At 39.2% G+C, this 13,162-nt stretch overlaps 1 protein-coding gene across 1 annotated transcript in view; it reads right to left on the minus strand.

Moving 5' to 3' along the window:
• cdkal1 (CDK5 regulatory subunit associated protein 1-like 1) overlaps window positions 1-13,162 on the minus strand; it is a 259,308-nt gene that overhangs the window by 21,031 nt on the left and 225,115 nt on the right. The window contains exon 12 of the mRNA XM_028471816.1: window positions 1,211-1,294. Coding sequence (XP_028327617.1) covers window positions 1,211-1,294 — 84 coding nt within the window. The remainder of the gene's footprint in view (window positions 1-1,210; window positions 1,295-13,162) is intronic.

The following is a 13,162-nucleotide window of genomic DNA, read 5'->3' on the forward strand; positions in this document are numbered from 1 at the left end:
AAAAAATTGAGTTTGGTCACAGACTCTATGACCTCGATTTTAATCCCCTCTTGTTTGCATTGATTTTTAGCCAATGTAACCTATGTGTTTTATTTGTTTCATGTTTTTTAAGACAGGTGAACATATAGTTTGAGGGTTCGTTATTTAAAAGATAGTGTAACATGACTAGGAGTCCAGAATAGGACGCTTCCATCAAGCTTATTTAAGAACCACCTGGACTATGTTACAATATTGTATTCAGGTCTATTTTCCAATAGCATTCTTGCTTTGATGTTGTGACAGCTATAGTTTAGCTGCATGAAAAGCTTTTAAATCAAGACAAATATTGAAAAACAACCAATGAAACTTTACTTTGGGTTTTTTTTATACCTTAGGTTTGAACATGAAACTGTGGAACAGGGCAACACATACATCATTTGTTTACCTAAAGGCAGGGATACACTGTGCAGTTTTAAGCCCATTTAGAGCCGATTTTTGACTTGGGTGTCTATTTTGTGGGATCGTGCGAGTCTCAGCTAAATCGTGTGTTGTGCATCGCGTCACGAGAAGCGATGAACACCTCACGACCAGCTCCCGATCAGCAATCATATGGTCGTAAGGAAATCAAACATGTTTATGCTCCTCGTGAGGGTATCTCACAGTTGAAGCAGTACCACGGACCGGCTTACCATAAACTGACTGCACTGACACCGTAGGACCGCTGTAAAATTGACGGACTGTATTGCCCACGTCTGTCCAGCCAGCTCCTGGTCCATCACATCGCCGTCTTTTCTTTTTTAAAGCTCTTTTTGCGAGTGCCTCAACACTTCCGGATTCTTCTTTTTCGTCTGTTTTAATGGAAACGCTTCATAGTTCTTTTTCTTCTTCTAATTTGTACGTTGCACTTCCGGAAACAAGACCCCGACATGTCGGACATGAACGTACAGTGTGAGCAGTCAGATCGTGTCAGTGTCTCGGTCCGTACAGTGTGAAAACATGAATCGTGAGCTGCGCACATTCAGGCTCTGCACCAGAGTCGCACAGTTTGAGCTGGAGCTGAGTACAACGATTGAAAAAATCGCACAGTGTATCCCAGCCTTAAGGGCATAAAAATGTAATTTATTTATTTGTTGTCCCTAATAACGCACTTTTCATTCCAGTCTGTGTGGAAATTAACTAATGAAAGCTTACTAAATTCAGCTATTATTTTCTTGCATTCTTGTTGTCTTACCTGCTCGTAGAACTTGTTGTGAGCCACGTAATACTGTGCATCAAACGACTCCTCTGTCACCAACACACATTGTCTCTCTCCAATCTATGAAGAAATAAAATGAAAATAAACAGATGGAAAATGGATCTTCAACAATAAATATCAGACAGGTTTATTGGCATATAAAATACTCGTTCCTCACAGCAGTTTGAAAATGTGCTTTGATCCATCCATCTGTGTGAGTCAGTGTTTAGTTTCTCATCCAATGTCTGCACATTTAAAAAAAAAATTGTGTGTGTGTGTTTCTCTTTTGTTTTGTATCCAAGCATAAAAACTCACATAAACCTGACTGACAGTGAACATGACAGTCAGTTTATTATATTACAAAAATAAAAATCAGATTAAAATTCACAGCGCAGTATTTTTTTAACAGGTGGGGTTTGATGTTTGGACTGGAACAGGGCAGTGTTTGCATTGTTGGATCACATGATCTGAGAGAGCGAGTGGAGGTGGCAATATGGACGAGATCAGACTGACAGGAAGGAGCTATAATGGTTGTGGACGGCCTTAAATGTTTACAGAAGGATCTTGGATATGATGCGGTGTTTGATTGGGAGCTAGTGTAATTCCAGAAGGACTGGGGGATGTGGTGAAAGGATGATTCAAGCCGTGGAGTTCTGAACCGACTCAAACTTATGGAGGGATTTATGAGGAAGGTCAAATAGGAGTGAGGTGCAGTCATTTATGCAGGAAGTGACAAGGCTGTGCACACGGCTGGAGGCGGTGTAAGGGGCGGAGATGTATTATATATATGGCATAGATGGAAGTATGCTTACTGGGTAACATTATTAATGTGGGACTGGACTGGAATGGTAGGGAGCTATCGAGGGATGACAGCCAGAATTTTAACATGAGGGGAGGGGCTTTCGATCAACAGAGAAACACTGTGGTTCTTTAGATTTTGTGGCTTTATTTCCAAAGGGGAGCAGCTTGGTTTTATTAGTGAGGATGTATAGCATCCTTACTATTCTTTTCCGTGTACTTTATTATTAAGGAATACATTTTTTTCCAATAACTCCTCCCCCAAATTTAGTATGATTTGACTGACTAAACACTGGCACACACTACAGGCTTTTCTAAATCTTCACAGGTTTAGAAACCCCACACTAGATAACAGAAGACAGATCATACAGGTTCTGCCTTTTCTAATCTTATAGTGTGTGGTGTGCATAATCGAGAACACGTCACACTAACCGATTCTACCGCCAAGTATCCGGTTGTTCACGCTCAAAGTTCCAATTTTCGCGTGGTAAAATGTGACTTCGGTCTAAACAAACATGACGGACAACTAAGAACAGGCTATGATGGTTGTTTATGCCCTCTGTCTTTTTGAAAAAAATCAACCAGTTGGTCTTGCATTTCGGAGGTCCAAGAGACTTTATTCCTCACCGGTGACATGGTTTTGGTTATGGTTTTGTTGATGAATTCATGTTGGGTGTGGGATACATATGTATGTGTATATACGTATATATGCATATGTGTGTATCCATAAAATGAAGAGTCCGTCCTTAAGACTGCTCTACTGTAAAGTGTCTTGAGATACCATTGGTTAAGATTTGGCGCTATACAAATAAAAGATTGATTGATTGATTGATTTGTTTTAACTTCTTCTTCCGTCAGTTGTCTGATTTAGCTTGTGTTTAAATTGGCTTTTGTTCCAAAACGCGTGTCATTACACACTGCGTGTGCTCTGCGCCTCTCAGAGCACCCCACACTACAAGATTTGTAGTCGCAAATATTAAACATGTTCATTATCTATGCTCCCTCCGTCTGGGCTTTTCCGAGCCAACCTGACCGGACAAAAGCACTCTTAACACCCCCCACACCCACATTACATAGAAATCAGACACGATGACATTTGCAAACATCTGACAATCGGGCCTTTGCTGGCTTTGATGGTAAGGGGGAGATCAGGACAAAAATTGGCCCAAGAATCCTGTAGTGTGGGCCAGCCTTAAGGCAGTGTTTCTCAAATGGGGTACATGTACCCCTAGGGGTACGCAATGGAACTACAGTGGGTACTTGAGAGAGAGAGAGTGGAAAATTGATTAGAACATGAACTGAAAATACAAGGGTCAGTCTTGTCACCAACTAAAGCATTTGCCAGTGTTCTCCTGGTAAATATGAAAAACCATCATTAATGTTTTACCGTGCAACACACCAGATATGTGTATTGGCAGCCTTTGTTACACAGGTTATGTTCGAGGACCACACATCTCATCACTTCAAATTCAACACAAACAAGCTTCCTCATGCTTCTATTCATCAGGATCCAAAATTCAATGAAGGCTTTGCTCTTTCATGTTTTATGTTACTGCAGTACACCATTTGATTACGATCTCAAGGTTTCTGCACCACTTCAGGTTCACTGCTTTACAGGCAGGATAGCCACCATTATTCATCTGAGGTCCTTACAAAAGAGAGAAGAGAACAAAATGAATCGAGAGGAAAATAAGCTTGCACAAGATTCCGTTTAACTGCACGCTAAACAGAACAGTCAATTTAAATCTTTACAAAGTCCAATAAACCAAGGCCGTCTCTTTAAGAAATGTAGCATTCAACAAAAAGAGGACATTATTTGTAGAAAGTTGTTGACTCAAAGATAAAGAAAAACATGAAAAAAATGTGTAAGAAATCAATGTTGGCATAAATCAAGCTGTAACCGGATGGATTTGAACCCAGAGATACTGTATCTTATCACGTTTAGATTCAAGTGTTCCATCATCACAATATTTAATCTTAGAAAAATAATGAAATCATGACTGCATCAATGTTCTTGCAGCACATTTCTGCAAAAATATTTATCAATTACATAGTTCACTTTTTTATAGAACACATTTACAAAGGATTTTTCAGTGGAAAACCTAAAAATGATTCCTATGGACAGGTTTTAATCATATCTAATATCAAAGTAGAAAATCAGATCAATAGAGTTTCAGCTTTTGTGGATTTCTCAAGAAAATTCCTACTGTGGGGTAATCAATAGTAAGTATGGCGAATGTCTATAACTGCTGCCTCCATCAACAGAGCATACTGTACTTAAGACTTGATGATGGATTCTAATGTAATCTCCTGATCTGGTCTCTATAGCAAAAAGTCTCAGCTAATTAAACATTACTCAGAACACCAGACAAAGAATAAATTATATGTTAGGGAACAAGTCTAGTTGTTAACACCTTTATCTCCTAGTAACTGCAGAGAGAAAAAAGCCAAATGAGTTTGGTTTTCATCATACATGCAGAAAGAATCCAGAGACAATATCATGCGCTGAAAATTTGAACAGCGGTCTAAGGATGTAATCCCAGTAGCTCAAGGTTTACCTCTGGATCCATTGGTTCACAGTGACCAACACCCAATCGGCCAATGCCAAAGGATAAACTGGCAGAACCTAGCATCTGCCATTAGATATTAGTGTAATCCAATGCTAAACCTAAAGGGTAAGTCACCAAAGAAAAATGAGCTAATTCTGGGGGGGGGGGTGTTGCTTTCTTACACAAAAGTTTCCTATTCCACAATAAAAAAAAAATCCCATGGGTTATAAACACCAAATAATTATAGAGCATAGATGGATCAACATAATGGGAAGGAGAGACTCAAGATAAAAAAAAATGAAAAGGGTGGGGAAGAGCTGATTATTTAAAAGTAAGAGTGAGATGTGAAGTTGTAGTTGTGCATATTGCATGGTGCACAACTACTCATTGTTCATAGAACGGAGTATGGCATTTCAAACACAGCCTTTGTCCAGCTAATTGCCTTTCTTTCCATCTGTTGTCTGTACCTTTTATAAAACAGCAAGTGAAATTGAGCAATATTATTTATGCTTTCTGACAGAACACGTTGATTTCCAGAGTTAAGTATGACCGAGTTGGGGCTATGCTGTGATGATCATGTGTTCCATTTATTTTTGAAGCACTGTATGTTAAGGTTTCGTCATTACAGGTAGAACCTGCAGTATATTAAACGCTAACTAAAAAAAGCCCCATGGCATCCTGGCACTTGACAACAGGCAAACATTCATGTCGTGTGAGGAACCGTTAGTGAAAGTCAAGATCCAAGCCAGCAGTTCTGCAGATTACTAAAATAAGAAATACATCAGCAAAATATTTCCAAATGTTGAGACCTGAGTGTCCTGTGAGCTCAGTGGGCAGTATTTGCATTTGATGAGCCCTGCACTGAAAACCTGTGCTGACTGATCATATCCTTAGCAATATGTCAGAGCCTTAGAAGTAATGGCTCTGACATATTGCCCTGGGTGTTTCCATTTTTGCAGACACCCATATTCTATGCTCTTTTCTCTTCATACTTATCCTTTTGCTTCCATCCCTGACTGCTGTCTCTGGGCGCTTTCTTTGTTGTTCATGCCTCACTTCATTCCACTATAACCCCCTCTCATCTGTTCGTAACTGATTTTAGTGTGTGTGCAAGTCTTCCACCTGTATACAGGCATCCTGACGGACTTAAAAACAAGAGATCAAACAAATCGCTTTTCAAGTTTTGAGGTAAAACACAATGGGGCGGAAGACACATTCTTTGATCATTATTACTGAATAGAAGCGTTTGTTCCTTTAGTTTATAGACAAACTGCTGCAGGATTAGACTTCTATGAACACAAAAACACTATTTTACCCGCATTTGCCATGTGAAAAACTGTTACTAATGATGTAGGTATGTGCAAACCTCTACTTTCTTTCTGTGCTTATATTAGAAAACAAATAAATACCATAATGATGGTTTGAAAATATGCTCATATACTCTGATATGTCCTTTATAATTTCAGTGGATTGTCATCAAGGCTTTCTTGGTTTGTTACAGACAACTAGTCAGAGGAAATAACACAGGATGGCATATGATGAACAGAGTGAAAGCACATAATCAATCAATCAATCAATCTTTATTTATATAGCGCAAATTACAACAAACGTCATCTCATAGCTCTATCAAAATATTAATAATAAGAAGAAAAACCCCAAATAAATCCACATGAAGAAGCATTTAGTGACAGTGGGAAGAAAAAACTTCCCTTTAACAGGAAGAAATCTCTGGTTGGGGTTAGTGGACAGGAGGAGGAACAGAACAAGATAGAGAGATAGACCATCAGAGTGTCCCAGACAAGTTGAGCTGTGAATCATTGATCAGGAACCGTCAACTCCAGCTTCAAGACACCTGAAACAGAAAAGAGAGAGAAGGGCGCGGAGAAGGCACTGACTGCAGAAAAACATGATACAGAAATTGTCAAGTCAGCCTGCTTTGGCCTTGGGCCTCACTCCCAGTGGCCTAGTCAACACTTACTATAAAAGCGACAAATCTCTTCCCGTTTATTGGTAAACTAATCTACGACTCCAAGGTCTGTAAATGCGACCATTTACAAACAAGCTATAGTGGTTAGGTAATGTTATGATTCAGTCCTGTTTATACTGACTGTAAATCATGACCAGCTACATCAGAATTCAAATTCTTCCCGTTTATTGGTAAGCTAACAGCGACTCCAAGGTCTGTAAAGGAGACCGTTTACAGACGAGCCCATGTTCGCTCTAGCTGTTAAGTTAATTCTATTATATGGTGTACGCTTCAGCAGATAAGCAGGCTTTGAGTTTAGCCTTAAAGGTGGAGAGGGTAGCAGCCTCCCATACTAAAACTGGGAGTTGATTGTAAAGGCGAGAGGCCTGGTAGCTGAAAGCTCTGCCTCCTGTTCTACTGCTCAACACTTTAGGAACTAATAGAAAACCAGCAAACTTTGAGCGGAGTGTTCTGCCCAGATGATAGGGCACTAACAAGTCTTTAAGATATACAGGACTTTGATCACGTAGAGCTTTGTATGTCAACAGGAGGATTTTAAACTGAAATATTATCTCTACTGTTAGTACCTGTTAGTATTCTGGCTGCAGCATTCTGAATTACCTGGAGACTTTTTAGTGAGTTAATGGGACATCCTGACAGTAAAGAGTTACAATAATCTTTAAATCTCCTTACTGCTTTTTTAAACAGTGATCTACTATAGTGTACTCTTCTCTCAGAGTTTAAGCAAGCTGATATTCTGAATTCAAAGGATAACAAAAAAATGATCTGAAGGAATAGGATTTTGAGGATATATTGTGATATGATTAAGATAATGAGTTGGTTTGTTTACATTTTGTGGAAAGCCGACTGAATCTAATAGTGAGGTAAATAATTTATTGAGGCTGTTGTTTTCATCATCAACGTGAATGTTTAAGTCACCCACTATGATAGATTTATCAGTGCTCAGCACCAGATCAGTGAGAAAGTCAGAGAATTCAGAGAGAAATTCTGAATATGGACCAGGATGATAAACTACAACCAGCAAGATTGGTTTTTCTATTTTATTTTTGGGGATACAAATTTCAAGAGAGAGGCTTTCAAATTAATTGTGGTTAAGTTTGGCTTTTGGGGTAACTGATAAGCTAGAATGAAAAACTGCGGGTGGTATCGTTCATCCCTACATGTAACACTATTTTGTTAACAGTTGCTGGCAGCATGGGTAACATTTGATCAAGTTTGTTTAAGATAGTGTGAACTGTATCTCCTGGAATATAGTGTGTGATGGCATTAAATAATCTAATGTTCATAGTTATTGAATCACCAATAATAAGTGTAGTTTGAGGAAACAGAGGAGTAGGTGTGGGCTTGCTAAAGTGACCGGGAGCGTCCAGTGGGGGACAGCAGGTGCCGTCACCGCGCTGCTTATTGTGACAGATTTTGCTTTCAATTGTTGCGCCCTCGGCCTGGGTGTGTCAGCATGGCACATGTCACTTTTATTAGAACATGTTTGCGTGCTTGTGGACATGGGGAGGGGGTGCTAATAGCCGAACTTCCCGTAGAACATGTCCGTCTCTCCCGACTGTCACAGGACCTTGCCGTGGTAGTGGAGTGCATGTATGAAAGCTGAACAGGTGGAGCTGAGGGACGAAAATAATCCAGCTGCTTCATCGGAGGAGAGGAGAGCGATCAGGCCATCCTCTTCTTCTTCCAGCCTGTGTGTGCTGATTGTGCCGGCCCGGCACAGCCAAACCCCGAGGAGCAGTTTGCGGGAATGCCTTCCGTCGCACGGGGCCGGGGATTTCCGAGGAAGACAGAGGCGGAGGGCTTTGTCGTCATATCGTCGCTGCATGGAGGCCAGCGCAGAGCCAAAGAGCCCCTCCAGGACTATGGGCCAGTCCAGGATGTGACTTCTCTCCCCGTCGGAGAAATTAGGGAGGTCGAGCCACCGCGCCCGTTCCTGGAGCACCGATAGGAATATTTTGCGACGAGCAGCAGTATCACAGGCGGTTCAGCATTTTCTATACAGTCAAAATGGCTGTTCCAGTTGGTGTGACATCACGCGGGACATTCCTATACTTGATGAGTAGTTCATCTTTCTTTTTTTAGTTCGTTAGAAAGGTGACAAACCTTTTCCCTTAGTTTGGTCATTTCCAAACATAATAAGAAATCTGGAGGGAGCAAAGCAAAGTAAAGCTGAAGGCCTGCATGCACCTTTGTGCCTCACATTATGACTTCTACATATCTATCCAACACATCCATTGTGTTTAGTTTCATCAAGCTGCTCTGTTTTGACAGTGCATCTGTACACCGGAGAGTCTACATCTGAATTTGTATTTGCCCATTTGTTGGTTAAATATTGCAGCAAACCCAACAAGGCCAGTGTGTGTTTGCAGGGTGAGTCGTTTATTTACTCTGTCAGCCGGAGAATGGAGTCCCATGATGCACTGCAGATCCACTCCAGATTTGCGGGATCGTAAGTTTAATTGATAACTAATCCACAGCGTGGCAAGCATCATGATGGAATTGCGGCTTTGAATTTTAAACATTTGAGGCAAAAAAAAGGCTTAAGAATCAACAGGGAATACATTTGTGAACTGGGTAGGGAAAAAAGGAACATTTCCAAAACATTTTGGTCGTATGTTTTTAGAAGAGTTTCGTGTCACGGCTCGGGCTGTGATCCTGTTTCCCTATGTGTTCCCTTGGGTCTCCTCCCCCTTTGTCTTTCTGCGTGTCTCTCTTTGGGGGGCGTGGCTTCTTCAATCAAGCACTTGGTGACTACTCACACCTGCAGCTCAACTTCTCATCTGCCTCAGTACAAGACCCTTGTTTCAACTCTACTCATCACCAAATTATTGTCTACTGAAGTGGTAGCTACGATCGGCTGCTTTCAACATTTGTTACAGTTTTTTTCCAGTGTTTTGTCCTGTGAGTTCTGACGGATTTTCTCTCCTGTTGTCCAGATTTCCACCGGTGTCATCTCCAGTCTGTTTCACCTGCAAACCACTCTAGCAGTCTGCATACAGAACCAGATTATTTGCATCAGTCTCCTCCACTCAGTCTCTACCTGCCCACCAGTCAGCCATCTATACCAAGCTTTGCAATAAAATGTTAAACCCTTCAATTTAGCTCCCTTGACTGCTTTTGGGTCTACATTCAAAACGTAACATTTAGTGCATATGGGACTGCAGAAGTGTTGATCACCCAGCTGCAGTTTTATGGTGATAAACTAGGCCTGCTTAAAAAAAAAAAAAAAACTGGCAGGGAGAACGTACATAACCCTGGGGGCAAAGACATTCAACACAGAACAGGATGGGTGAAATACTAATGATTTTCTTTGGTAAGTCTATTTGTTAGCCAGAAAAGTAAATGTGCAAAAGTATCACACCTAAATCTTAAAGATTAATTTTTCAACAAGGTAGAATGTGAATCAGTTTTTCTAACATTGTGTTAAAGAACAACTTTAGGAGGCAATTATAAAAACATTGACTTTACTTGAGTGAAAGGCGTAATATTACCAGACGTCTAGCAGGAAGTAGATCAACTTTTTCTTGGTAATATAACAAACTGACCCTCAACCCCTGAACTGTGCTCCCCCGACTGCTGAGAAGTAGCTTACAGCCTTTTACAACACCAACTCATCTCTCCCACTCAATATACATTTCCTTCCCTTTTTCTGTCTCTTTTCTAATGAACCACTACTTTTTACTTATCTGTCTACACTGAACTCATTTTGCACTGTCCTATATATGGTACTTCCAGTCACTGTGCTTTTTCACCCTTTATAAATTCTTATAACAAGAAACACTCAGACAGCGCAAACCTTCGCTAAGTGCCAAATATCCTCTTTGCCAGAAAGAAAGTCCTATCCTCATTAATAATCATACAGTAGGTCCAAATGCATAGGCACTCTTATTTAAAAAACTTTGGATGCGATCCAGATTCATAAATATAAATATATATAAATGAGATAAAGATGGCCTACTATCAACTGAGAAATAAATTATTTGAAATTTCATCACTGATTACGTTTTCAAACTGATCCAGAATCTGTATAGGGTTTCAGATCCCCTCCAAAATTGTACAGAATCTTGTAGTGTTGAACTTTGTTAGCTGTAATACTGTTGCTGATGGCCACATCTACAGACCGTGGAGATCCCGATCCTCAGCCACCGTCAGAGATAGACATTTTATTACTAAGCGCCAACAAGGAAATTACCAATCTACGGGAAGAGATTTGTCGCCTTTCTAACGAGCTAAAAAAAAAAATAAGCTAGTTACACTGATGCCCACCCCACACTCATTATCATTCCACTGTATTCCTGTATCATGTTTTTCCACAGTCTGTGCCTTCTCCTCGCCCTTCTCTCTCTCTTTTCTGTTTTAGGTGTCTTAACGCTGGAGCTGACAGTTTCTGATCTGTGGTTCATGGCTCAACTAGTCTGGGACACTCTGATGTTCTATCTCTATCCTGTTGTGTTCCCCCTTCTGTCCACGAACCCCAACCAGTCGAAGCAGATGGCTGCCACCTCTGAACCTGATTCTGCTGGAAATGTCTACCTTTTAAATGGGAGTTGTTTCTTCCCACTGTCGCTGATGCTTGTTCATGATTTGTAAAGTTTTTTCTTTTTTCTTACAAATTGTATATTTTGATAGCACTTCGAGATGACTTTTGTTGTAATTTGCGCTATACAGATAAAGTTGAATTGAATTGCTGTGAGAAGTGTTTTAACAGGACTAAAAGGAGAGAAATGTTGATCTTTTGAACATTCTCTTTGAACAGCTTCTTCAGGGATATAGGGAAGGCAGCCATGTTGATTCCACCTTTTTATTTTAACCTCAATGTCAAAAGTAAAACTTTTGAATGAATACTGAATAAACAGTTTGGAGTTATTTCTTAAAGTAACTAAGATAGCATTTGTGGATTACCACAAAAGGAATTTTGCAATTAATGGGAGGTAATAAGTGCATGTGACCTTCCATAAAATCACAAAAGATTGACTTTGAATTGATCAAATATTGTGAAGTACTATTGAAAGTCTTGCTTCTTTAACTTTAACATTTCGTTTCAATGCTTCAATTTTACAGAACTTCAAATAGACACATTCAAAAATAAGAGAAGAATAAGAGTTTTTTTTTAATTATTATTACTCTTTGGAAAGTATTTGGCAATGTAGAAGTAAGACTACCCGTAGACGGATATCAAAAGAATTGAACTGATATTTTATCCACAAACGAGATCCTACAAAGAGAAAGTGAAAAACAGGCAGCAGTTCCACTGATATTTGCTGCTATCTCACGGTGTGTGGATGTGTTAGTGCATGACTTGGGGCTTCTAGCCAGACCTCCTGCTTGTTTTTGGCTCTGCTAACCTTCATCAAGCCTCTCTTTGAACAGAGCTGAGGAATTGTCCATTTTTGTCTTTCCATATAATGTGAATACAAGTATTTGAATAAGCAACTTTCACAAAATGAAAAAGCTAATACATCTAAATCTAGTTTTAAACAGTTCTCATGCACATTTTGATTATGTTGACAAAAAGTAAACAAGTGGTTTTCTGTCTGTGAAGATGTCACTGTAACAGTTTTTCTGTGTTACCAGGGCAACAAGTCATCAAGATCCACTACAGGGGAAAAAAGCAACCTGAGGCCAAAGTTTTGCTGAAAAACCCTGGGTCACAGATTCTATGAGTACATTACTCCTTTAATTGTCATGATCACTTTTGCGTTTATATATTGAAGGTCAAGGTCAATAATGCTAAGTTTTTTTTTTTTAAAAAAACATTTTTATACATTTTTACTTTTAAAGATTAGGCTCTAGGTTCCAAAAGTGGGGTACAGGTACCAATAAAAATTAAAAACAGCATGATAACATTGGAAACTATAATATAAATCGACCAGCAGTCAGGAGCCTCCATGCATTGCTAAAATTACACATTGGCCTCTATAAGAATACCCTCTAAGGGTGAAAAACAATCTCATCAAAAAAGCCCAAATATTGTAAGAGCTGAATTGCTTTGCATTAGCCAAACTGCTTGATGCAAACATAAAAACAAAATGCAGAACGAGACTTTGAGTGGAAAACGATTAAAGACGTGATTCAGCCAAACATGTCTGTGCATCCTCTCATCCTCACACTTCTCATTAAAGTTGTAGCAAGTTGTATTTCACAATATCAGCGTTATTAATATGTTCTATTACTGCTATCCGTACAATCGAAAAAATGTTTGATAGATTTGTTTTTTCAAAAAAAGATTGTTTCACACTAAAAATGCCGGTGTGATTATTAATTAAATAAATCTGATGATTCTGAATACTACAGTATGTTTTATTGTGTCCAAACAGATTATTATTCTATTATTATTATTATTATTATTATAAATTATTCCTCAACAGTATATAGACATTCAGACACTAATTTTACTGTTGGGATACAATGTATGACATTACATTATTGTGTTTTTTAAGTGTGCAGGAGTAACAACTCATCTTATATTGTGCATATAGTAAAATCATAATCACAAAAAGACAAATTTTTTATGGAAAACATAATCCTCAAATGGTGCAATTTATCCAAAAATATTGTTTGCATTTTAACACATTTAATTTATTTGTTTCATGTTCAAATGCAGGAAGCTGG

The sequence above is a fragment of the Gouania willdenowi genome, chromosome 16 (genome assembly GCF_900634775.1).
Source record: "Gouania willdenowi chromosome 16, fGouWil2.1, whole genome shotgun sequence".
NCBI lineage: Eukaryota > Metazoa > Chordata > Actinopteri > Blenniiformes > Gobiesocidae > Gouania > Gouania willdenowi.